Genomic DNA, 26,453 nt, shown 5'->3' with positions numbered 1-26,453 from the left:
TAAGAAAATAAAAACGAAGTATAATCAAACACTATGATCTCCGTGAAAAAGATGAAGCAATCTTTACAGAACATCATAAGGATCGAGTCGATGGACACATAAATTTAGTTCGTGGTGCAGTAAACTTCTTGGTGATGATGGCGCACAACTTGCGTAAAAAAGGTTCATCTAGATGAATCTGTGTTTTCCCTAGTCTTGAAAGCACTGGTTTATTGGACGGTAGAAACTTAAAAAAACATTGATCATTACAATTCATGTTAGCATTTATTAGTTTATATTAGAAAGCACATTAGAGACCCTGCTGAGATATCTAGTGGTTGATTAAGCAAATATATAGTCACGCGAGAAGCCTTAGGCAGTTAGGCTGCAATCTACACTTGATCCACCCAGAGAGAAGCCTTAGGCAGCAATATACACTTGATCCACCCAACCCACGTTGACATCAAGAAGTCTGCTGAAAACACTGAGGAAATCAGTGATAATGCAATATCTGACATAGATCTCCAGCAGGTTATATCTGCAGATAGCTGATATAATTCCTTTTTTCAGAGAAGTTCTTGAAAGGGTAACTGGTGACATTCATTTTGTTTTCTGCTCCCATTTCCTACAGGTTTCTGTTCATTATATGCGTCGTTTGCTCTGTTGGAAAATTGACTCAGGAACTACAAGTTTCTCTCTTTTTTTTTTGCCCCTCTTTTGTTAAGTGTTTCTTCTGGAATGTAAAATAATGTAATAATGAGAAGATTTAGAACAGGATGTGTAACTGAGCATAAGGATGCCACCACCTTTGAAAGGACTTTTATTATATAATTAAATGTAGATATAAAAGATTATGAAATGACTGTTACATTCACATGTCAAAATCCATTAACTACCTTTCTATGTTATACATGTTAAAAGAGAAAGGCATCTTTTGACGAGCAAAAGATTAAACTTAAGAGAGGGGGTGATCTAATCAAACCAAAAATTGAGAGTTTGGACATCAAATAATTCACATTTTGGTATAGGAACAAACCGACATGATTGGTGTATGCTGAATGCTTTTCATACATCTTCTGACAACGGGAAGAGCTTCTCAAGCATGTTATTAGACAGGATCCTGTTTGGGTCTAATTCCTTCCGTGCTTTGTTGTATGCATCCACAGGGAAATGCTTCTTTAACCTTGCTTGCAAATCCGGGAGCTCTTCCTTGTTCTTTGGAATCTAAGAATCACACAAATGATCACAAGTAAATGCTTATTCTCTGATGGATCATAGAATTCTTCAGAAGTTTTGATTATGGAGAATATGAGATCAAGAAACTTTTCACTAGACAAGGGTAAATACCTCAATCTTTGCCCAATGTTCATAAGCAGAGTAAGGATCCCACAGCTGATTTTGTGTCAAAGATCTGTAGTGAAAGAATTCGTCTGTTATTAGCTTCCTCTGGCGAGGATCCATCGTTGGGAGGTACATAATGATACCAACCTGAAAAACAGGTCAAAATGTTTAGAACTGAATTCTGAATAAGAAAATATAACTTACATTTCCATGCTGCCTTACACTATACATCTCCGTCCAACTAAAATGAAATCCCAAAGAAACTTAATTACTCCCGCCATTCCCATCTAAGTGATTAGCAAGGTTATGCACACAACTTAAGAACTATTTATTGCATTATGAAAGGTGACAGGTATTGCACTGGTACATAGGTACATTACATGGACAGATAATAGTGTATTGGTTTTCTAAAAGGGCAAAGTTGCCTGAGAAAGTAAATGGAGGGACTACTCGATTGTTCTGCATGCTATTCTTTGGTTCTAGGTGTAATGCTACTTTAACCTTCAAAACACATCCTCTCCATCCCCTTCGTTCTCCCATTTAGTAGTCTGTGCTGGGAAAACATAGAGATGTAATGGTTCAGCTTGCAAAATACATCAATAAAGGCTCCAAAAAGGTCTATTAAACAAGTGAAATTAGCTATGTCAATCAAATAGATATCGTGCATTCAACTTCAACAATGACTTCATACGTTTCAGAAGAATTTCTCTGATGATTTCTAAAAAGTGTCTGAATCTATAAACTTTGAGAATCAAATTTCAATATAAGCCTTTAATGTTTATGATAAGCATTTCCAGATCATCAAAAATGTAATTAAGCAAAACGCAATCAGAAAAAATTAAACAAAAATAACAACCCAAAGAGATTACCCAAGAAAATATATCATCATCTGATGAGCTTGATGCCTGACTCATAGGACTCTTACTCCTAGCTGTCCATCGTTGTTCTATTGGAGAGGGTGCAGGAATTCCTTCCCTTTCTATCAGCTGCTTCAGTTTCTCAACGTACTCAAGGTCCTTCATGTTAGGCTTTGCAAGGGTTCCAGCAGGGAAACATGTTTCTGAGACCCACTGCTGACCACCACAATCAAAACCTAAGATTTCATCACTCCAGCCCACTCTATAACCCTCTGATTTCCTCCAGAATTCAGCTTCAGCTTGATTCACTTTAATGATATGCTCTTCATCCACAGGATCTAACGCAATAAGTCTGTCTCTAAGCTCCGTAAATGAAAGCTCATTTATGTCTGGATCATTCTCTGCAGGAGTTACTCTGCAGAAACCATGACTTCATGAGAGCTGTTGCATTGTTTTAAACAAACATTACCAACAGAATGCAATGAACTGATGGAAGGGGGTAGGGGCATATAGGAAGTGCAATATAATTCAGTTTGTAGTGTCTTGAGGAGGAAGATAAGGGAGTGATTTAGAGGAGCAATACTATATATAAGAGAAGATTAGAAAGGGATTAGCATGTTGAATATTGATCAAAGTTTTTGGGTTAGCTTAGAAATATAAATTCGGAGAGAATCACCTCTCAAAAGTGGATTGTATCATTTACTTGGCTGTATTTCCAGTTTATAATCAATCAAACTCCACAGCCTTGCTTAATAATGCATCGCTAAATTCAGACCATAGTTATGCTAAATTGCTAACAAAGATGTAGGTGTCCATAGTTTTAAGTTTTGCCGGCTTAAAACTTTGACGTGAAAATATACAATTAGAAGGAATCAAAAGCTGCAATATGTATGATAGACATACCAAGCCATAAAATAACAGCTAAAATTAGTTTATGAGCAGAAAATGCACAGACAGAATATAAGATGAATAACTTTTGAATATAAGATGAATAACTTTTGGATTCGATTTGCACAGATTGTCTCATTCATCATAACAGAAACTAACATTATTTTTCATATCCTGACAGCAAGGCAAACAAGAGAGACAACTTCCTGAGATTTGGTAATCTGATAGCATCAAACAAGGCACTTAATATAGCTTCTTATCTAAGTAAATTTGAAATGACAAGAGTTTAGGTTGCCACCTTCTAATATATTACAGTACTATGCATATAAGAAAAAATACCTATAATTCTCCAATGAATTCTTGTACAGATCTCGTACATGCTGAAGCGCTTCATCTTTAGTATATTTAGGTTTGAAATTCTTTGAAAGTCTCCACTTTGATACAGGATTGCACGTCACAACAACAACAGCATCCGTGTATGGGATATACAGGTACTTTACATGCTTATTTTCAGAGATTAGTTTCCTGCAATGGGAAGCAAATACAAGTTTATTTCTAGTGAATGATAACATTATAGTCACTATTACAAGTATTACTTCTAGAACATGTCATAGACATAACAAAGTAAGCAAATAATATTTTTCTAAACTTTACATCTACAGCCAAAGCGAGCACTACCATAAGAAAGAGGTTGAAACTTGAAACCAATCTTCATTTCACCTCAAGTATCCATGTCGGACCTTCGAAACTTGGACATGGGTATGACACTTGGACACTTCACTTTTGGTTCAAAACCATGGATTTTTTTCAAAAAATAGCCGAGTCGGACGTTTTGACACATACTCGTGTCGGACATGGGTATCTGAGTCCATGTAACATAGATCATATACATCACTGCAGTTCATTGGTCAAGGTTTGTGTCTGCTCATATCTGTCCTTCCCATATCTAGCTTTGGTAATGTAAAAAACTTATTGTTTCTAGGAACACCCCTTAGAGGCGTTTTTGGATGCTCTTAAAGTTTAAATGTCCACACACATAGAAAAATAGCTAACAGTTTCACTATAGGGACCCCTGCAAGTCTACAACTTATTTATTGTAACAAATCAATAATGCCTTTTAGGATGATGGAAAGGCAGAAATAAACGAATCTATAAGCAGTAAAGTATGTTTCAGGTTGAGACTTGAGAAGCAACTTCATAGGAAATGGCAACATCACTAACATGAATAAAAGAAGACACATTCACATGAACCCTTTGGTAAACAACACTAGGGTAGTAATTAGATACACAAAGTACATTCTTATAAGAATTTGCCATCAACACGTAAGAGAGAGAGGAAATGGGGAGAAAGAAGATTTTAAATGATTATAAAGAAAATGATCAAGGATTTTTCTTTAGTGCAGTTGCAATAAATAAATAAATTTTTCAATGATCTACGAAAAGTTACTTGTGATTTTTCTTTATCTCATCCATATTAGAGATGTAGGTGTGCTCCACAAGCTCCTGCCTATCAACACACTGAAGGGTGACTTCAGCTACTACTCCGAGTCCTCCAAGACCAACACGAGCAAGATAAAACAGCTCCGGATCTTTCTCTTTTGAGAGCTCTATAATTCCCTTGGCAGGAGTGACCAGTTTCATGGCAATAACTTGTTCATCAATAGGTGGCAATTTTGCACCAGTACCATGTGCACCAACCTATAACCACTTAGGTGTTAGAAAGTAGAAACAAAGCTAGTTAGGAGGGGAATGCTTACACTAAATCATATGGTGTTTAAATTTTATATATTCTGCAAAAGACACTGATGAGATGAAGCAAACCTAGAGCACCTCAATTTTTTCAAATAAATAAATAAATAATAAAAAAAATCACTATGATGTCCCCCACCCCTTGTATTCCAGAATTTTCTATATCCGTAAACCTGAAAACAGACCATTTCTTTGCCTTGCGTTTCACAATGACAGAAAATACATGAAAACACCCTTATTAAGCAAGAGCAGTACTGAGCAAGAACAAGACATCAGCTAGATGAAGAGGATATACACATTTCACATCATGAGACAGAAACATTGTCCAATAATTTACAGCCTCCTAACAGCCAAACATGTCATAGTTTCCATCTTGGTTTCTCTCTTCTTATTGTCTCCTTTCTTCAAGGAATGCATATTCACCCAATGTTTTTTTCTTATTCCCTTCATACATTTACACTATTAGTTAGATCCTAGTACTAAATATGCTCCTTAGTCCTTTTTATGTGTCATAAGACAAATATCACAAGTTCACAACTAGGGTTTGATGGAAAGCATATAAACTATAAAGGCGAGTGTAGATTGGTATGAAATAGGTATAATAAGTACACGGTCATCGTTAAACATCATGTACATAAATTTGAAGATATATACGGGCATTTACTTTCAATGCCAAGACTGGAGGTAGCTTCATAGAATCATACAGTCATAAAAACGGTTGAGCTCGAGAAATAAGTCCTTGTTTTGCCACATTCTATTACTGATCAGATAGATATTCTCCTTTTCCAAAACACAAATGTTAACAATGCTAAATTCACAAAATTTGCCAATGTAGTAGCAATTAGAACCAAACACTTTAAGCTTTCATGCACATAATCCAATAATGTATTCCCTGGCTCCACTCGTAGCTTCAACTTCTTTCCCCTACACACCTTAAGCTATTTATTGAGACGATGCCAACAAGTACCCACAAGACTATATTTATTCTTATGTATAAACACAAACATTAGTCAAAGTGAATTAGATGAATAGTGCAAAAAGTCAAAACGTTTCATTTATTTAAACAAGGAGAGAGTATTAATAAAAAAAAAAAAAAAAAAAAAAAAAAACACCAGTAAAGTTCAAACTTGCTCCTAGAGTTCCTCTAGAGATTTGTATTACAGTTTGCCTGCAAAACCTTCTGCTAAGTCAATAAGTCATAGTTTCATCACCTTAGAGCATATGCCTTTCAACTAATTCCTAGATGGTATTGTTAGGAAAACGGAATAGAGTCTCCACTAATCTCACAAGCACATTTAAAAATAAATTCATACATCACCCAATACTTATGATCAAAACCCGTCTACATCATCGCCCTTCGAGACTGTCTAGTCTCTCTACACACCAAACCCAAATGAGGAAACAAACAGAATTGAAATCAAACAAACCCAAACATTCAAACCTAGCAACAATACAACAAAATCAATTGACATTCAAAAAATTAATTAATCAATCAATCAAAAGAAAGAAAAAAAAACCTGAAGAATGCCACCAATCTGCTGCTCCCTAATAGAAGCAAAATTCTGCAAAGTAAGCCCAAAATCCTTAATCTGATCAACAAGCTGCTGAACTCTAATCCCAGCTTCAACTCTAACAGTCTTCTTCTCTTTATCAACTTCAATCACCTTATCCAACAAACCCAAATTCACCATCCCAGCCCGAGAAAGCCCAACCCCATTTGGGGAAAGACCCGACCCAACAGGCCGAATCTTCTGGGACTTTTGATGGGCTTCATTGACAAGCTTTTCAAGGTCCGAAATCGATTCGGGTTGAAGGAAATTACGGGTATGAACTTCATGGGTACCACTCCAATTAGAGACGGTATGAAGATCATCAGGAAGAGGGGCGTATTTGAAGAGTTGGGCTTTTTTGTGCTTGGCATTTTCAGGCAAAGGGAAGGAGTAGTAAGTTCCGACGCCGCAGCCGAGGAGGAGGAGAGCGTAGCCGATGTATTTGCGGGTTTCGGCGGCGGAGGAAGAGGAGGTTTGGTCGGAGGAGAGAGAAGAGAAATGGCGAAGGGTTAAGGAGGAGAGAGAATTTGTGGGGTTGGCGTTGTGCCGGTGAAAGTGGTGGTGGTGGTGGCGGAGAAGGTTGGAAATTGATCGCCGGAGATTGGTTGCTCGGTGCATATTGGTGGTGAAGATGAGACAAGTAGACCACTACAATTGAGTGTTGACAACTTTGACACAAATTGTGAAGGTTAAAAATGTAGTTTTGGGGATTTTGGCAAATTTGATTTTTGATGGTTTTTGTTTTATGAGAAGGGCCCGATCGGATATCAAGACTCATGGTTTTCTTGGTTTAGTATTTGTGGGCCGAATATTTGAGAATGCAACCTTTTGTTGTGATAATATGGGTATAAAGGTGAATTGCTAGTCTTACAACAAGACTGGTTTGGTTTTGTAGAAGTGAAAATGTGAATTGCTAAATGGAAAAGAGATGTAGTGGTAGTTTCAATAATTTTTAATTGGTATTAATAATAGTATTATCTATTAACGAGTTATTGATTATAAAATTCCTAAAATAATATGTATTGGACTATTGGGCATATAATTGCCCCCATTTCTCATAACCTATTGTGCTACTATGTGTGTAAAATTCTTTTATTCCAAAAAAAAAAGGAGTGTAAATCCTCTATGCATCCTAAAAGCTTTAAAGGACAATATAAATATGATAAAAAAAAAACCAAAAAAAAAAAAACATGTTTGTGTGTTACACCCAAATCAAAATTTTGTTGATTTTGATCTATTAAGAGACGTTTGACCAAAGTTTGACTTAATTAAGGGTGGTCTGATCCGTTAATACTAAGTTATATCTAGCTCTATGTTTATGAATACCATCAGAGGCTTGACTAGTGTAATGCATATGCCAACTAAAGGCTCATAATCTGGAAAGAGCGCGGCCTGTTTTCAGTTAGAGTTATTTTAAAAAGAAGCTTTGGCAGCAAGAGTTGGAAACCGACTAGCGGTTGAAGGAAGACCAAGATCAAATTTCTAAGGGATTTTGGCCTATATATAGATGATGAATCACAGAAGAAAAGACATCAACGAATCAACCAACAAAAGCATGCATTTCATTTAATCTTTTTACGCTTTCTTAGTTTTTCCTTGGCTTAGTAGTCAAGCAATAGTTTAGGATTTACTTAGCATGTATTAAAGATCGTTTGATCATTCCAATTTTATGAACATGGAGGTAATCTTCTCCTCTTGTGGTATAATTGTAGCCCTGACTTTATCTTTCAATTAATTAAAAACATCTGCATCCTTTATCTATTTTAATTTGTTCGTTTCTTTGGTAATTCAATTCTTGTTTAACTTTTTCAAGGTATACATCTTTACTTGTTTGTTGTCGTTATGTTAGCGATGTTATCAAAGTATAATCAATAACAGTAGGGACAACCCCTTAATATTCAAGAATAAAATAGGGTATTTGATACAAGTATGTTGGTAAAGAACAATATTTACCTCAACATTGTGTTTATAATATATAGCATTAGGTTTATGTGAAAGAAATTTAGGTTTGACATGTCAAATAAAATGGATAGATAGTTGATTAGAGGTGTCAATTCAGGTGTCTGAGTCGAGTTTGATGAAGTCGGGTTTGATCAGGTCGGATCTATTTTAAAATTAGATTTATGCTAAATTATTATGTCTAAACAAGTCTATATTTGAATTTAGTTTTCTTTCGAGTCATTTTCAAGTTGGGTCAGCCGGGTAGGTTTTTGACACCTCTATATAACTTTATTTGTACTTATATTTGCTAACAATCTTGAAATTAAATGTGTTCACTTATGACAAATGACATTGTTATTCACAAAAGAATTGAAAGATAAAGGAGGGCTAATTGGTAAATTCACTTAATTTTTGTGATTTTTTATTGCTACAGTGGTATTTTTAATGTACTATAATATTTACAGCGGTATTTTTAATGTACTATTATACATGTATTTTATACTAATAGAATATAAGTTGTTTTAGTAGTACTATTTATAGCCATTATAGGTAACAGTGGTACAATATTTGTACCATTAGAAGAAAAAAAAATCACCAATCTTTTGTCTTATAGTTGTAATTTACTTGCCATGTAAATAGCAGGTATGCGCCAATATTTAACCATAAAGAGAGTGGTGTAGTAGTTTATATGGTCAATTGATATGTTGAACAATGAAGGATTAAATTTGTTTAGTTCTTAAATTAGATTAGATGTGGTTCTTGAAATTGTCGCTCTAAAAGACCCCTATAATTTAAGGGCAGCATCTCAAATGGAAATTTTGGGGGAACATGAAATTTTGGGGGAACACTATAATCTCCCTTTTTAATGTGAGACAAATAGGTATTAAGTCACAATATGTGACTGTCTTTGCACATTTTAACCTTGACAATGTCTTCTTACTAAACCTTTTACATTCAATCCATGCGTGAAGTTTTTTGGTTACCCTTACTATGTTTAGAAGTTTGAATTCAATATTAAGTATTAGTAAAAAAACTTATGTAAAAATTATGAGTATTTTTTAAAATTATTTTTATTCAATACTAACATTTTTCATCCTATAAAACATCTATTTATTCTTAAAAAAAATATCTTAATTTCACTTATTTGGTATTATATATGACATCCTTATGTTTAAGTACGTGACACTTGTTGAAAAGCTAGATTAACGATTGTCACCGTCTCGTGGTGGGGTTGTAAATATATTATTGTATCAATGTTTGAAAAAAAAAACAAGTGATGGGGTTGTAAATAATATATTATATTCATCTAATCGATAATTTTACTTGTCTTTAGCATTTTGAGGAGGTGATTGAGATGAATCACACAAGCAATTGGTAGATTAACTAATTGATTTTTTTTTCTGTTGTCTCTGAAATCATGAGTTTTATACATAGTATATCCTAATTCAAGACTTAATATTCATCGCACTTAAAATACTTTGTTTTTATTATGTCATTCCTTAATCAAATAACATTTTACATACTTTAATCTCTCTAAAGTCTAATCTTGATACAAATTAGGTGATTATCAATAAAGCAAATTAGCAACAAAGTTAAAATAAAACATGAAACAAAATATTTAGGAGAATTCAAATAATCTATTATATTTACATTATTATTCGATATGCTAGCAAAATGTATCAAACTTTCAAAAATAAAAAAACTAGTCTACACAACCGAACAAATTAAAACCCTTATTGAGAGTAGAAAGCAAACCATAATGTTATTGGAATTAAATCTAACAACTAGCTTACTTAATTTACGTTCATACTCTTTGAACCGCTTGATCTTCATCTACTTGATCCTCCCCATCAAATGTAGTCTGACGTTCCAATCTATGGCTAGCTTCTAAGAAAGTAGCAGGTTTGTACCACTTAGCAAACAGCACATATATGACAGCATCAATAGCCGTAAGCGTCATAATAAGGAAATAAAACCTTTCGACATGACCGTGATTAAAATTGGAGGGTATCCAACCGGGACTGCCACCTCTCGCAGTGATTAGCATTACCATGTGAACTAACAGGCTACTAACATAATTTCCAAAAGACATGGAAGCCATGCAAAGCGAGCTTCCAAAAGATTTGATCCCATCAGGAGCTTGTCCGTTAAAGAACTCGAGTTGGCCGACATACATAAAAACTTCCGAGGCACCCACAAGAACATATTGTGGGATTTGCCATAACACGCTCAAAGTGCTCTTTTCCTGATGAGGTACAACTCTCTTAAGACGCTCGATTTCCGTGACTCCAGCAGCTACCATAGCTAGCATACCAATGATTAGTCCGACTCCCATTCTTTGGAGCTCAGTCAATCCTTTGGGGTTCCCACTTAATTTTCCGAATACGGGGACGAGGATATGGCGATATATGCCTGTACAAATGAGAACGCTACAAATGTCGAATACAGACATGCTTGCTGCTGGGAGGTGGAAATTGCCTATTTTTGTGTCCATCACATCGCCTTGCTCGACAAAGAGGGAAGCCATTTGAGTGAAGATAACTGAGTAGATGATGGTGCAAAGCCAAAGAGGGAGGAGTTTCAGGACACATTTTGCTTCCTCAACTTGTGTGACCGTACAAATGTGCCATGCGTTTTTTGGTTCGGATGTATCTTCACGAGTTATTATTGCCGCCTTATCTAAAAACCTGTCATTAGGGTATAAAATTAATCTCTTTTATGAAATACCAAAATAAAGAATTTTTTTATGTTGTTATTTATAACCACTAAAAATGCATAAAATATATATTATTTGTGTAATTCCGATTAATTAAACATAGCTAACTAGTCATATCTCAAGTGTACCAAGTAGGAGTATGACTACATGATCCTTAATAAGTAACCCCTGACCAAACAAGTAACCCCATAATAAGTAACCCCTACAAGTAACCGTTGACCAAACAAATAATCCCCTACAAGTAACCCCTGACCAAACGATTAACTTCCTATAAGTAACCCCTGACCAAATGAGTAACCTCCTACGAGTAACCTCGACCACTTATAAAAAAAATTGTGTTCTTTTTTATGACAAGTATGAATTTTTTAAATAGAAAACACTTGTTATTTTACTATTAATTAATAAGAATTTTATACAAAAATTGGCCCATAAGTATGAAGTCTAATCTAATAGCCTCTTGTGCTTTTTTTTACAAAATTCTTTTTTTAAAATTAACTTCTCGGTCATCTACACATCACCAACCTTAAACATATTTATCCAAATTCTACAAAGGTAAGAGAGCTTGTATGTTTACCCAAAATATTCAGAGTGAACAATCTTCCTGGTTCCTTTGATGGCGGACTCAGAACCTCCAACTTCATAGAGCTCATTTGGATTAGAAACTTTGATATTACACTTCCTATAGGCAGCAACAAACACTTGAGCAACGCGCGGCAAAGGGTTGCCGCACGCTTTAATGAACCGATAGCCTGGTGTTCCGACCACGAAAAGAATTACTCCCAAAAGAGCAGCAGCAAATGATACCCAAAATCCAAGAGTCCAATACCCATTATCCTCATAATACACCAAAACAGTATTGGAAAACAATGAGCCACAATTTAGTGCAAAATAGAAATAGCAAAAGAATGCTGCTTTAGAAGATTCTCCTTTTGGGTCAGAGTCATCAAATTGGTCTGCCCCAAATGTTGCACATGTTGGTTGATGTCCTCCGTACCCCAATGCAACCATATAAATTGATATGTAGAATATTATTTCACCAATTACGGATGTTTCATGACACACCAATTTACCATCACCACAACCTTTTGGATCCAACAAGAATAGCCATGATGTCAATGAAAGTAGCACCAACCCCTAATAAGAAGAATAATACAAAAACATGATTTGCATGTCATTAGATTAAGTAACTAACTATATTTAATTTACATTTTTTTTTCATGTAAAGAGAGCCGCAAAGGCAATGATGTAGACAGGATTTGATCTCAAGTCTTGGGTATCACCCCTTAAGACTTTAACTAACTAAACAAGTTGATATCCACACTAATACACTACACTCAATTTATTTATTTCTAGCTAATCTCTAAATCTATACTTATGCATGCACCTGTATATATTAATATATATACGCTAATTAAGATGATTGGTATTCTTGAATTGCAAAATAGATGACCTTGAAATTTTAGTGATTCATATAACTTGGACTTCTAAGAATTTCAATTTAAGCAAGCATTAAGATTACTATCTAATTTGATTAAAAACGATGATTAGTTCATAATTAAAAAAAATGCAAGATTAGGAAATTATAATGTAGAAAGAATAGTAGCATACCAAGAGAAGAATTAGTTGAAAAACCGTGCAAGTGAGGAAACGACCCCAATACGAGTCACTAAGAAAGGCTCCAACAAGTGAGAATAAGTAAACAGTGCCAGTCCACACACTAACATTATTGGCAGCAACAGCATTCTCTTGTCGTAGTACTCTTGTTAAGAACAATACCAAGTTCACACCAACCCCAAAGAATGCTAGTGTTGCTAATGCTTGGTTTGCTGCATACAAAAAAATATATATATCAATTACACGAGTATCGATAAATGTTTGTATAAATGTAGGTCATACAAAGATATATATTTCCTCTGTTCCCTATAATCAGTGAAGATACACAAAGTGAGAAAATAAATACCTAAAACTAGAATTGCCGATTTCCATCCTCCTCTTTTCTTCTTGAAGGAAGGTGCAACTACATTTGGTGGACTAATAGGAGTAGCATTTTCCCTTGAATTGTTGCCATCACCATCGTTGTTAATACAATTTTTAAATTCATTGTCTGCATCTTCGCGATGTTGAATTAGGTCTTCACTTCTCTGTTTGAAAGGTTAAAATACACATTAAAAAAAAAAAAAAAAAAAACCTTGTATTAGTTTTCATAGTTAAAAAAAATGTTATATATGCAACGGGGAATTCTCTGTTCCTCATTGTGAGGAACATGTTTTATTCCTCATGGGTATGTGTCAAAATATGAGAGTTACACTCATTATACATAAGCGGTCCCCACAAGTGAAAAATATCGTATTATTTTCCAAAATGTCATAATGAGGAACTGGGGCTCCCTCATATGCAACTACAATGATAAATGAGAAAATCATTGATGAGTTGCAACGTGACATGTATATACATCCCAAAATTTCCCCACATTGAGAAAATTTACAACTACAGTAATGCCTAAGCTCTCTGGACCATTGTATAGTCGAAAATTGAAACTACTAACCTTTTCAGCCATTTCATGGATGTGGCTGGGGGAACTTGTTCGTGCCATTTGAAATTAATCCTGTCAACAATAATAGCAGACTAGTAAATTAAGTCGTTAACTAATGTTTCACAACTTACATGCAAGCATTAAGGTAAGTAAAAATCTATTATTAGAAAGCAAAAGTATATGCCTTTTAGATCCTAAAATATGACCGAAAGTTATGACTAAACCTAGCAAATTAGTTAACGACTTATACTTGGTATAAGTCTAGATCCTAAAATAAATAATCTAGAACTTATACTTGGTATAAATCTAGAACTTATACTTTGTATAATCTAAATTTGTATATATATCATATTCATATTAATGATCTTACTTTAGAATCCTACATTTTATTTATATGAGAAAACACGTGTGTTTGAGATATAAAAAAATAAAAAATAAAATTATTATAAAATTTGTTCAATATAAAAAAGTTAGTCTAATTTAGCTCGTCACATATTGACACATACATACATATAATGCATATAACATTTTCATTTAAAAAGGTAGCTAAAACAAAATTGACCAACTTTTTTTTTAATACAAAATGTATATATAAAACAACTAAATCATAGATAGTCATAAAAATAACAAAAAAACTAAATAAAAATGGAGGGAGTACCTTTTTTACTTGACTTTGTTAGCGCAAACGGAAACTCGAGTAATCCCGTTAGTGAAGAAAAAACACTCTGGTGATGGAGATGATAATAATTTCAATTGAAAACAAACTTGCTTGAATTTAATCACCCCTACTAATATCCTCAATGCAATCACTCCACCAGCTTCTATTCCACTATGAACAGACCCAATAAATCCTATTGTCATTTATGGGTACACCTTTTATTTTTATTTTTTCCCTTACAAATCCAATCACTAGGCAAAATTAATATCAAGAAATATCTCTTTTAAAATATTCTACGATTTGTTGGATAACTTTTACAAAAAAAAAAAGGGAGTTTTTTTTGTTTTGTTTGATATAATTTTTGTAAATTATGAATTAATTTTGTTATATTTATAGAGCTAGTTTCCTACTTTGTATAACAAACTCTCCTAAGATATATACTCCCAAATTTTTTTCTGACTAAGTTTTAGCTAAAAGAAAGAATCAAATGTTGTGTCGGTGCTTAATTATTTTTTGGTGGCTCTAAAAAAAAGTAATTCAATCCTTTTATCATCAATAATAATATATAAATATTTTGGATATAACTTCTATTTTTAGAATGTTACTAGTGAGTTTGTGTGGCAAGGAAGTCACACTTGTTTCATTTACTCCGTACTTATAACTAACTTGAAAATTTTGGATAATTTTCTAAATTAAGCATGTCCACGTGAAATTATCTGGATTCATCATCTAATCAAATAAAAAGTTGTTAATAGATTCAGTCAATCCATTATATTAGCAATTTAGCACGTTTTAGAAAGACAAAATGAAAAAAAAATTAAATTAAATGAGCTTTGTAAGAAGCAAGGAAATATAGGAAGTGTCGCTTTAAATTAAAAAAAAAAAATGCTCTTAATTTGAGTTCGTAGATATCATAGCCTAGTCCATTAGCCATGGCTGATATTAGTGTTAATAACCTAGTTTATTTCCTAAGTTGCATGAGAACGGGTACAAAACGGATACTGTAAAACGGCAATCTAAAAATAAAGGACACTTGTACGACATATAATAAATTTTGTTTTAATAAAATTGACAATTTTTTCAATAATTAAATCACTAAAATATATTAGTATCAAAATATCATATTACTATTATCTTTGAATAAGCGAATAAAGAATGATAAACACAACCTATACTTTCATAAATCCAAATACGAAGTATTATAAAATTTACAAACCAATCAGCACGCATAATCTACTTACACAATTTATTCATTTAGTTCTACATTGTCATTTCGTTCTCGCTCACAGATTATCATATTAACAATCACATGTAACAATGTGCCATGAAGGCACTTATATTTAACTTCTCGCTTACTTTAATTTTCTAATTAAAAAAAAGTTGAAAAGATGAAGTGGAGTGTTAAAAAGCAAAACGGACCGGACACGGTCCGTCTTGAAGTGTCTGAGTTTATAAAAAAACCGAACATGATTTTTTGGTTGTCCGAGATGTATCGTCGTGTGTCGCACACTGATACGATTAAAGTCGTGTCCGTGTCCATGTATAGCTCAAGGTATTGTTAAGAAGGTAACAACGCTTCCATGGCTTTCCAATTTGCATGTAAACTCTTTCGCACAATTAAATATTTAAATTACTATAAACTTTTAAGAATCATTTGTTTAGATACGAGTTGTTATGTCCATGATTGGTTGACATGGTCTAGGGAATCAATATACTCCGTAGTTAGTGACATACTTCTTTTAAGTTCATTTTTGGAAAATGTAGTCAAACAAAATTGAACCAGGTACAAAAACAAACAAAATGCCATATCAAAAACCAATTATGGATTTTCTTCTAAATCGTGCAAGTATGTTCTTTCGGTCCCATTAATCGTTCAATAATAAAGCTTAATATGCTGTCTTTTTGTAAACCTGCACAACATAGAGATCATCAGCCATGATTATTGTCAATTGTTCATGATTTCTTATAGAAACAAGTAACCATAATGTGAAGTACAAAAGAAACTGATTTGTCTTTCTATAAATGAGTCAAATAACAATAGTGTTATAGCCAAAGGCAAAGAATGAAGAACCACAACCGTATACTCTAGTAAATATGCATACAAATTACACTTTATACTTTGCAGGAGATGACGCCTTGAAGCTCTTTTGAAATTCATCTCCATGACATTACAAGGGGCATATTAATACGTTACACTGTATTTTATAGAGCTATGTGTTCTCTAACTTTTATGTCTGGTTCTTTTTCATCAAGCCATTAGCACAAACATGTTGATTCTCAATACATGCGCTGCTCCCTAGATGCCCACCTTTCTTCATAATCATATCGCCCAAGAGATAAGGACATGGAAGGAACCTCAGTCAATTTCAAAGGATCCGGTTCAATCCCGTAATCAGTTAGTGGTCTATTTTCAAGTACATCATCATGACCTTTCACAAATTCTGGTATCTCAACCTCACTTTTCTTTATATCATCCCAGAGGTACTGCAAGCGGCTGACATACTTAATTTTCCAATACAAGCTGAAAAACAATTCAATCTTAGTTTTATTGAAGCAAATAGCAAGCTGATGCAATTTAAATAATAGGTTGATCAACATTACACAAAACATGCCATTAAAACTACTCGTAAATTTAAATCAATCATTAAAAACAGAATAAACAAGTAAATGCAGTATATAATGTGAGCCTAGAGGATGCAAAAGAAATGCTGAGAGGAACATTTTCTTGACAAGGTATCAAGTTTAACTGCCCAAGTACTTGTGCAATTTCAAGAAATTCATTTGTCCCTGATCCCTCAAAATATGATATCAGCTCCATTTCACGAAATCTATTAGCTAAAGGCCATTCGGCATCCCTGTTGTCCAGGGCACACGACTTGCAGCAACAGTACAACCCAAAATATTCCAAAAGTTGAACAAACATAGTGTAACTCTAGTATAACTTCACTAGCATTCCTGTTAAGATAACTTGTTACTCTCTTGTTCAATTTGGCCACCAAGATCACAAGAATGAAGCCAGAGACCAAATGCTTGCACCAGATAATATATACTCTTACAAGCCAAAACCAACAAGCAGTAGGTCAATTCAAATTATATAGAAAATATTCCGTTAAAGAACAAAAATCATGGTCTGTAAATCAAATTCACAATTCAACTAGTTACCACTTGCCCTCATGCTCACAGATGAGTTGACAATATATTTCCAAGGAAACATTTAAGCCTCGATGCTTATGCATTTATGCAGTGACACAGCTAGTAAGCATTCTGGTAAAGTAAGCAAAACGAGAACAGAGTACTCACTTTCCGCTCAAGAAGAACCGTCCAAGTGTTGCAAATGCAAGCCTTGACCGAAGACCGGGGTGGAGAAAATAAACAACTTGAAGTCTATCTTTAATTTCAGCTGGGAGGTCCTCATAAATCCATCGCAAGATGGTCATTCCTGGGGAATTATCCTCCTTTTGTACTGTAGTATGCATATAAACAATTCCGAACGGCCCCTCAGGTAATTCTGTGTAGATTTTGTAGAATACATACTTCTTCAATCGTTCAGAATCAATAACTGGAGCTGAAAAAACCATTGCACACACGAGCTTGTATCAGAATACTCAAAAATAAACCAGTGGAAAAAATTCTCCACATTGTGAATTTGTGATAATCTGGTATTCTATCTACAATCCAGTGCAATCAATAATAGAAGAAAAAATGACAACCTTTCCTTAAACTTAGTTGTATTAGTTGAATTTTCATATAATAACCCCAAAACCAATTATTTACTACTAAAGATTTGTCATTGGACTAACTAAAGTACCTGAATTCATGACATATCAAGCAGTTCAACACCATAAAAAATTAAATATACTCCGTATAAGCACAAGTAAACCAATTGGCATATCATGATCCCGGGAGTATGATCTAATATCGGTCAATCATCTGTCATATTACCTTGAAGAACAGCATTACAAGGAAATAAACAGTGATTTCTGCAATGAACATTTAAACAATACCCTGGATTTCAAGCCCCCAAAAAGTTTATCCATTTCATAGACCCTAGAAATCAAGAATCATAATCATAAAACAATCAGGAACTTCACCAAATGCAATGGAAAATCATGCAATTAACAATAAATTGGATTTTTATTAAACCCTCTAAAAGTTCATTTCAATCAATACATAAACCCCAGAAATCAAAATTCATAATTAAAAAATATCAGAAACAATACTAGATGCAATGACAAATTATGCAATCAGCAAATTGAAAACCCCTAAAAAGTTCATCCCAATTCATTAACCCTAGAAATCAAAAATCATAAATTAAAAAAGAATTACCAGGGAAGTATTTTCCGACGATGCGGAAGATACGATTGCCGGATTTATCGGAGCCTTGAAGGCGGAAGAAATCACGAGCTTCGAGATCGGAGAAGTCTTCATCGGCGAAGTAGGAAGGACAATCATGCCAAGTTTCAGAGGGGTTTTCAGAGGAATCTAAGAAAGGTCGAGCGTCAACTCCTAAGTCTGAAGCTAACACAAATACTGAGAAGTCGTCTTCTTCACTTGCTGTTGAATTCTCCATTGATGAAAGAAACGAAGCTCTCTTTCTCTCTCCGCCTATTCTGTGTAAAAAACAGAAGAGTGGCTGATTGATCTAAAATCACAAATTGTGTTGTCAAGTTTGTGATTACGGACAACTCGTGCTTAACATACAAATTATGGTAATTAGACGAGCTAAGTCCTTTACTTTAATTTGATTACATAAGAATAACGATATAAGATACGGAGTAATTTTTCCTTTATTTCTTGATAATAGACGAGTATATTATCGTTTTAATTAGGTTCAATTAAGTCTAATTTTCAATTAGATTCAATAAGAAAAGAGGGAAGAATTAAGGTATAAATAATTTAAATTTTTTCTTTATACATTAGGTGGCTCTCACACGCTATACTGTGACCAAAACCAGTGGGAAAATGAGAGTCAAAACACAAGAAACTTGACTTTTTGGCCGGAATCCGTCATGAAGGTGCTAACCCACGGCAGCTGACGGCGGATTGGGTCATTTAAAAAAATTATCAATTCGAGGTATTAGAGCATCTCCAATGGTATACAAAAAGGACTTGCTTGCAAATTAATTAAAATTGCAAACATATAGCTTACCATTAGAGTGGAAAAATTGATGTAGCCTGATTAAGTAACCCGGCCTATTCAAACAAGCTACATTGCATGATTTTTCAAAAATAACATCACCCACTTAAATATATGACATGTGAATAAAAATCATTTTATTTATTTATTTTTCTTCCAAGCTACAATATGGTGCAATTAACCATTGGAGCACTTTGTAGCTACAAAAGATATTAGCTTGAATTTCTCAAAAAAAAAAATAATAAAAAAATAAAAAATAAAAAAAATTAGCTTGAATATTTGATGTGTTGTAGCTTATGATTGGAGATACTCTTAGTTGACAAAAAAAATATTAAGTAAGGTACTAGGTCACAAATTACCTAAAAAACAAGGTATTTTATGACAGTTTTGCCTACTTTTTAATCTAAATATTATAAAATCATAATTAAAGACTCAAATTATCAATCTTTCAAAGAAAAAAATAAAAAATAAAAAAAAAACATGGAAGAAGTGCATTAACAAACTAATAAGTTAAGATAATTTCAATTAAGAGATAAGTTAGTTCTAATCATATGAAAAGAACACACCCTAAGTGTTCAATTTTCAATCTACTTACAAGTCCAAAGAAAGTTACTTAGTCAATAATTAGCCCAATAATTAATTGTATTATTTTTTCCTCCGTGGATACCTATAATTTCTTCAATTTTATTCCAGCAACTGATACCAACAGTTGCTTTTTTAAAAGCTTTGGTTGCAACTTATTTTAATTTACACAAGCTATAATGTGTTATTGGTAACCATTAGAAAACTTTGTAGCTAACAGTAGTCCACGTACATTTGATTGAGATGGCAATGATGCATATACGATCTCTATCCATAAGAGAAAGTTGAGAAATCGTGATGAATAAAGCCTATATAACTTCTGTCAAAGAAAGTACAGCCCTTTGTAACCCAGAAGATTCCACCCAGCAATGTGAAAACGAGGAGAAAGATCAATGTTTGATGTTTCTTTGGCACATAAAACTTGTTTGATTTTACCAGGTTTACATGTAATTATAGGCATAAACAAAGGTTATGATAGGAAGAAAGGCTTTCAATATTAACACTCACCTAGTCACCTTGCTTCTCAACTTATACATTATACACCTTTAAGGTAAGACCTCACTGCATCAGTAAATTCGAAATTAGCAGTCTCCTATAAATATTGTAATAAACAATACAGAGTAAATCTGTAATACTACGTAACAAACTTTTAACAAATTCTTGGCACTGCAGCTACACGAAAAAAGGAGAAGAGAAACTGAGAACATGATGATCAAAATATCATCACGAGCTCAACACGTTGATATCTGATTCCAGGCAAAAAGGACCCAAAATTTTCTGGGAAAACCAAGAAGCATAGCTGCATTGAGGAGTGCTTACTCGTGCATCAGCACAAGATATCAACTTTCGTCTTGGAAAAGAAAGGATGAAGAAGGTAACAAGTTCTGGTTCTGCAATAAGTAATGAGAAAAAAGCCATCTGGAGGCCGAAATGAGCATATAATTAACTCTATCCTTTTGTACAAACAGTCTTTTCTTGGTGAAAAGGAAGTTTAGAATCAAACTTTCTCCTCAGGTCAGATCCAATATGAACTGAGCTTACATGCCAAAGTACAAAACAGTACAAGTCAATCAAGGAACAACATAACAAACAAATAACTTGAAAACTTCACAAAAGGCATACATGTATCAAGAAGGCTATACATCCAGAAGAGAGCATTGAAAGTAATACACAATTCATATTATACGTCTACAAGCAACCTGTAGGTGTATAATCATGGAAGACTTAACAATACCTAAAACATATTAATCCCTATCTTTAACTAAGTTGTTGACCATATTTATTAAAGGAAGAGTGCCTTTTGTCATTATTTCTAGCCTAGATGAGGTAGAGGCATGAGCAAAAAGAGACAATCCGAAAAAAATAAGCTCTGGAAGATATAGCCGAGAAGACAAGAATCCATGCCAATAACGTGGTTCAAGATCGAAAAATGCATCAAAAAACTTTCTTGTGCCTGGCAAATCAAGTTTGAGCAGAATATCCATGCCAAAGCAAAAGAACTCCCTTTGCCGCCTCCTCTCTATTGGCCATAAGTCTTTCCACACTCCTGCAGACAGCTCACTTCCAGCATGATTGCTTCCTGACCCAAGATACTGAACAATTGCATTGGCAATGATTGGAGCGGCTGCCAAAGTCCTTGCTACCATATACCCAGTAGAAGGATGCACCATACCAGCAGTTCCACCAATTCCCACAACTCTTTGAGGGATTACAGGAAGAGGGCCGCCCATAGGGATCACACAACGTTCATCCTCCTCAATGCACGTCACTCTTATGCCAAGGTGCCTTAATCGAGCTTCCATTCTTTGTTGAATGTCTTCCATAGGGAGTCCAGGCCGAGCAACAAGCGAGGTTTCCTCCAAGAATATCCTGTTAGAAGAAAAAGGCATAGCATATAGGAAAGTTGGAATCTTGCTATTTCTCTCTTTTAATTCCTTATTACCATCCAAGTGCGAATCTCTCCAATCCATGAATAACATCTTATCCAAATCAAAAGGGTGCCCTTCAACTTCAGCCAAAATGCCATAAGCAACTTGGTAACCAGGGTTGTATGGTTTATCATACTCAACAAGACATCGAGCAAACCCTGTTGCATCCAAAACCACAGAAGCTTGAATTCTTACCCCATCATTGCATATAATTAGAGATTTAGATTCTTCATGTATGACTTTTGTAACTTTCGCTTGATGGAATTTCACCCCATTTGTTATACATTTCTGCATCATTTTGGACTTCAACAGCTTTCTATTTACCCTTCCATACGGCCTATCAAGATTCTTCTTCAAACCCTCATCAATGTAAACAACAGCGCCCGACCAAGTAGTATCAAGGCAATCAAGCAAATCCATGGCTTCAAACTCATCTACCCAAACACCATAGTTATTAGGCCATATCAACCTTGGGCATGGATCAATCGAGCACACCGAGAGACCCGCCTCGGAAACTTGCTGAGCAACAGCAAGCCCAGCAGGGCCACCTCCTACAACTGCTAGGTCTACCACCATGCCCTTTGATGTGTCATACAACGGCAACTCAAATTCAAGGTTTTCCTTCTTAGTCTCGGGGACAAGCTCCAAAAGGGTACTACTACTTGCTCTAACAAACCCAGTTTTGCACCAATTTTTATGGGGTTTTCTATTAAAATGCTGATTTCCTTTTGAAACAGTCAAATTAGACCATTTTTCAGAAAACCCATGAATTACAGGGTTCCATAGTTCAAGCTTGGTATGAATCTTAAGCAAAGAGCCCATTTATTCTCCAATAAAATTGAAATCAATTCTCAATTGGGTACCTCCAAATCACACAAAGTTACTTTAAAATTCTCCAAAAATTGCAGAAAAGAAAATTCAACAATTACCAATCATATAAACAGATCCCCATTACATGCAAACAGATAATTGAAGCTAAAAACTGGAATAAAAGTGCAATTATGAAGAATAATTACCAACTACTGAAGATTAGAGGATGAATTTATCCTTTTTATGAGTGGAATTTGGGCGGTTGAGGAATTGCGTAGTTTTCCACCATGAGAGGGCAATGAAGGAGTAGTGTGAGGAAGTGGGTGACTCTGCACATTTTGTGGCAGAACAAGTGGATTTTATGATGTACTCTAATTGTTATCGAAAACTTAATATGTACGAGGGCCTCAGGGCCATTAAAAAATTACGGAGTATACGATGAATAACGCATACGAGTATCATACAAGTAATGTTACAAGGCTTGGTCTAGTGGAAAGAAGGGTACCGTCCAATCATTAGGTTGGAGGTTTAATCCCCGTTGATGAGTAATGACAATTTAGGGGGTGGTATTCCCTTGTCTTTCCCCCACTCTCTTAAATTGTCTAGCCCACTAACTTGGGTCGGGTTAGTGCGGGTTCCGCTTTGATATGACCCTTCATCTTACCTACAAAAAAAAAACAAAAAAAAAAATCAAGTAATTGTTATTGGTTCAGTATGCTCATTCATCTTACCTTACAAAAAAAAGGTATGTAAGGTATTATCATTCTTATAGACATTGAAAATAAGTCACTCTTTAGATTAGCTTAATTCTTAATATCCAATTAGTCGGATCAAGAAACCTTTCTTCCTTTCCTCTTTTCTTTCTCCTACAACCTTTTTCCTCCAGGGTTTTTTTTTTTTACTTGGTTTGCCTCTTCCTTTTATCTCTTCTCTCTCCTACAACCTTTCTCCTCCAGGGATTTAGTTTTCTTGACAGCTAAGGCTGGAAAACGAAATTAGACTATTTATGACCTTTTTTTTCTTTAATTTAATTCAGTTTTTTTACTTGGTTTGCCTTTTGTTTTCTTTTGATGTGCTTTATTCTATCCATTTGTGAGAATCTGTCCCTATTTATTTGGGTTTTTCCCAAATTTTTGGGATTTTGTTTCTCATTTATGAATGAGAATTTTTATTTTTAGTGTTTTGATAATAATTGGGAAGATGATTTAAATTCATATGGATTTAGGGTTTGTTATTAACTTTACAATCAAAACATTAACGCAGATTGCGAAGATTTCTACTTGGAAAAATCAATGCAAGGGAAGCTGGGAACATTTTCAAAACATGGGTCTTGTTCCACATTCGACTGCTCTTCTTGAAATTAATTTTTAAAGTAGTCCACTATTTTTGCTTACACCGCCTCTTTCTCGTGAATCCACTCCCCTTCTACTGAATCTTTAATTGCTGTAATTTTATTGCGCCGCCTAACGCCTTCTAGCAATAGTGCTCAAGTGAACGGCCGTCTCCGGCAATTCAGTGGCCTTGTTATTACTATAAAAATTGGGCCCTTAAATTTCTAAACGACTATTTTTAAAAGGCTAAAAAATTATATTATAAAATGACTTTCTTTTAATATAGTACTACGAATTGAATCATTCATATCAACATTGCTATTTAAATTATTTTCTACATAAGGTTCTTTTACAATGAACTTATCAAGAGCTCCCCTTTGAAATTGAGTCAAGTCTTCATCCGTTTCTTTTTAATTGACACGTTTCTTTAGTTACGTTTGCCAATGCACAACTTTAACTATTCATATTTTTAGTTACCGATAAAACAAAAATTATGAAAAGTTGATATTTTAAAAATATAAATCGTGACGCATCTAACAAGATCCCACATATTTTTCATTACATTTAAAGCACAAAATACAGAGGTAGTATTTCTTAATTTTAGGAGGCATAATTAAAAAAACAACAATTTATATTTGAGAAATAAAAAAATTATGCAAAAATTAAAATAACAACAAAAAAAAAGATAAATACAACCTGTTATTTGATTAACCTCTGCACTCCAGACACCATACATCCACTTAACAAGAGCAATTTTTTCCAATAACGTTTTTTCCACCTTTTGAAATGAGTAAAATTGAAAAAAAAAAAAAAAAAAAAAAAAAAAAAACTGAAGATTGTAATTTTTGTGGGTATTGCTTGATCTTGAAATTGATAGAAATAAATAAAAATTGGCCGTTGATATTAATTGAATCAACATTTTGTCTAAAAAATAGTGAAAGAATTAAGTGAATTGGAGATAATTAGGCAAATTAGCAGTTTAGGAGAGATAATTACTGAGAGAATTTAGTTTTGTTTTGGAAATTAAAAGGCAAAGTCAAAGATTTAGGATGAATTTTTGGATTTTAGTTTGGAAATGGTGCTCTTTTAGTTTTACAGGGAAGAAGGTCGAATAGGTAAGGTTGAGATTTTATTTATTTATTTATTTTTTTAATGAGTCAGCGTTTTTCTTAAAAAAAATTATGGGCCCCTGATTTATGGGAGGAAAAACCGGTCCAAAGTCGGACCTGTTCAAGTGGAAGAAAGTTGTATTACGAACTCCATCTCGTATCCATTTCACACACGATTTTGGATCCCATAATTTTGAATAAAGATAATTGTACGTATTTATGTTATACTTCATATTCAATAATTGAATTTTATTGGTTTTTTTTAAACATAAATGTGAGGATATATATAGATTATTTAACCAAGTTCAGACTAGGTAGCTTCAAATTACAAGCAAAATATGAAGGATGGTTTATTTGAGTATTTTCACTCAAACGACTACGCATCAGTGGATTTCAAGCCGAATCAGCGTAAACTCACAGATTGTATTGCTTCAGATGAAGTTATTTATTAAGGCGATTGTTAATCAAATCTACGATGTATTTAGTTTTAAGGTGTGTACTTGTGTTGAAATTCTTGATTTCTTAGGAATTATATGTAAGTGCCGTTTGACTATATTTTATTAATGAAATCTCTTTTTTTTCAAAAAAAAAAAAAAAAGTAACAAAGTAGTTTGTATCCACCAAAAAAAAAAAAAATATTTTAAGTGGGGAAAGTAGTGGTGCACTGGTGCAAAGAGTGTTATAATATGCAATCAGATTAATCACGACCACTTGATGAAATCTGTTGTGGGTCGCAGGTCTCTCACTTCACTCGTGGTTAAATACGACTATTTGACGAAGTTTGACGAGTGTTATGTTCATATGTAGTTTTGGGTGATGTTTGGTTGACAAGGGAAATGAATTTCTATAGGAAATTATATTTTATGGAAAGTAATTTCTCTTGTCTATTTTATAAGAATTAACTTAAGTTTGTTTGGTTGATAATATAGAAACTTTGATTTCCTATGTTTTATTAGTTAACTTGATAATTTTTTATTTTAAGTTAATAAATTTAGAGAGAGAAAGAAAGAGATTAAATTATTAGTGATAATAAATGCAAGTAGGCTCTACAATAATCATAGGAATTGTGACTTACCAAGGGGAGCTTGGTAAGTTATTTCCCATGTTTCATGGAAAGTGAACCTTCCCTTGGAATTTCTATTTCCCCCACTTTGATATACTTGTGTCAACCAAACAACACATGATTTTTCTATTTCTTAGGAAATAGAATTTCCCATGTTATTTACCTCCAACCAAACAACACCTAGGTATATATATATATATATATTTCCTTTCTAGTTTATTTTAGAGCATTTGGATGCACGTCATGCCCTTTTTACAATATGTGTCAAAAACTGAATCAAC

General features: G+C 33.9%; 4 protein-coding genes across 4 annotated transcripts; all 4 read right to left on the bottom strand.

Annotated features, from left to right (window-relative positions):
* Positions 1-756: 756 nt before the first annotated feature.
* Positions 757-7,279, bottom strand: LOC110712825 (L-galactono-1,4-lactone dehydrogenase, mitochondrial-like). The gene is made up of 6 exons (XM_021891277.1): positions 6,332-7,279; positions 4,513-4,763; positions 3,405-3,590; positions 2,190-2,592; positions 1,327-1,467; positions 757-1,203 (listed from the first exon to the last, which is right to left on the bottom strand). The coding sequence occupies exons 1-6, from the start codon at positions 6,980-6,982 to the stop codon at positions 1,045-1,047; spliced, it is 1,791 nt and encodes a 596-aa protein (XP_021746969.1). The 5' UTR covers positions 6,983-7,279; the 3' UTR covers positions 757-1,044.
* A 2,276-nt stretch (positions 7,280-9,555) lies between these two features.
* LOC110712821 (protein NRT1/ PTR FAMILY 7.1-like) lies at positions 9,556-14,415 on the bottom strand. Its single transcript, XM_021891273.1, has 5 exons — positions 14,320-14,415; positions 12,998-13,162; positions 12,630-12,902; positions 11,596-12,155; positions 9,556-10,992 (listed from the first exon to the last, which is right to left on the bottom strand). The coding sequence occupies exons 1-5, from the start codon at positions 14,413-14,415 to the stop codon at positions 10,110-10,112; spliced, it is 1,977 nt and encodes a 658-aa protein (XP_021746965.1). The 3' UTR covers positions 9,556-10,109.
* A 1,784-nt stretch (positions 14,416-16,199) lies between these two features.
* Positions 16,200-18,971, bottom strand: LOC110712830 (ganglioside-induced differentiation-associated protein 2-like). Its single transcript, XM_021891282.1, has 3 exons — positions 18,539-18,971; positions 17,513-17,777; positions 16,200-16,733 (listed from the first exon to the last, which is right to left on the bottom strand). Exons 1-3 carry the CDS (start codon positions 18,780-18,782, stop codon positions 16,490-16,492), a joined length of 753 nt encoding a protein of 250 aa, XP_021746974.1. The 5' UTR covers positions 18,783-18,971; the 3' UTR covers positions 16,200-16,489.
* A 2,035-nt stretch (positions 18,972-21,006) lies between these two features.
* Positions 21,007-23,568, bottom strand: LOC110712816 (lycopene beta cyclase, chloroplastic/chromoplastic-like). The gene has a single exon (XM_021891269.1). The coding sequence runs from the start codon at positions 22,679-22,681 to the stop codon at positions 21,176-21,178; it is 1,506 nt and encodes a 501-aa protein (XP_021746961.1). The 5' UTR covers positions 22,682-23,568; the 3' UTR covers positions 21,007-21,175.
* Positions 23,569-26,453: the final 2,885 nt, after the last annotated feature.

Source organism: Chenopodium quinoa, unplaced genomic scaffold (genome assembly GCF_001683475.1).
Source record: "Chenopodium quinoa cultivar QQ74 unplaced genomic scaffold, ASM168347v1, whole genome shotgun sequence".
NCBI lineage: Eukaryota > Viridiplantae > Streptophyta > Magnoliopsida > Caryophyllales > Amaranthaceae > Chenopodium > Chenopodium quinoa.
The sequence above is the reverse complement of the archived record's forward strand: the minus strand, read 5'-3'. Positions and strand labels throughout refer to the sequence as shown.

Bases quoted from the DNA above. Each gene is read 5' to 3' on its own strand.
- LOC110712821 (XM_021891273.1), bottom strand. From the start codon at position 14,415: ATGACAATAGGATTTATTGGGTCTGTTCATAGTGGAATAGAAGCTGGT. The intron at 12,156-12,629 runs GTATGCTACTAT...TCTTCTTATTAG, and splicing joins TTCAACTAATTCTTCTCTTG to GGGTTGGTGCTACTTTCATT. The intron at 10,993-11,595 runs GTAAACATACAA...CCCTAATGACAG, and splicing joins GTTCACTCTGAATATTTTGG to GTTTTTAGATAAGGCGGCAA.
- LOC110712825 (XM_021891277.1), bottom strand. From the start codon at position 6,982: ATGCACCGAGCAACCAATCTCCGGCGATCAATTTCCAACCTTCTCCGC. The intron at 4,764-6,331 runs GTTTTTTTTTCT...AAGTGGTTATAG, and splicing joins AGATTGGTGGCATTCTTCAG to GTTGGTGCACATGGTACTGG. The intron at 3,591-4,512 runs GTAACTTTTCGT...TTCCCATTGCAG, and splicing joins GAGATAAAGAAAAATCACAA to GAAACTAATCTCTGAAAATA.
- LOC110712830 (XM_021891282.1), bottom strand. From the start codon at position 18,782: ATGGAGAATTCAACAGCAAGTGAAGAAGACGACTTCTCAGTATTTGTG. The intron at 17,778-18,538 runs GTAATTCTTTTT...TGGTTTTTTCAG, and splicing joins CGTCGGAAAATACTTCCCTG to CTCCAGTTATTGATTCTGAA. The intron at 16,734-17,512 runs GTGAGTACTCTG...ATTGTTTTTCAG, and splicing joins CGGTTCTTCTTGAGCGGAAA to CTTGTATTGGAAAATTAAGT.
- LOC110712816 (XM_021891269.1), bottom strand. From the start codon at position 22,681: ATGGGCTCTTTGCTTAAGATTCATACCAAGCTTGAACTATGGAACCCT.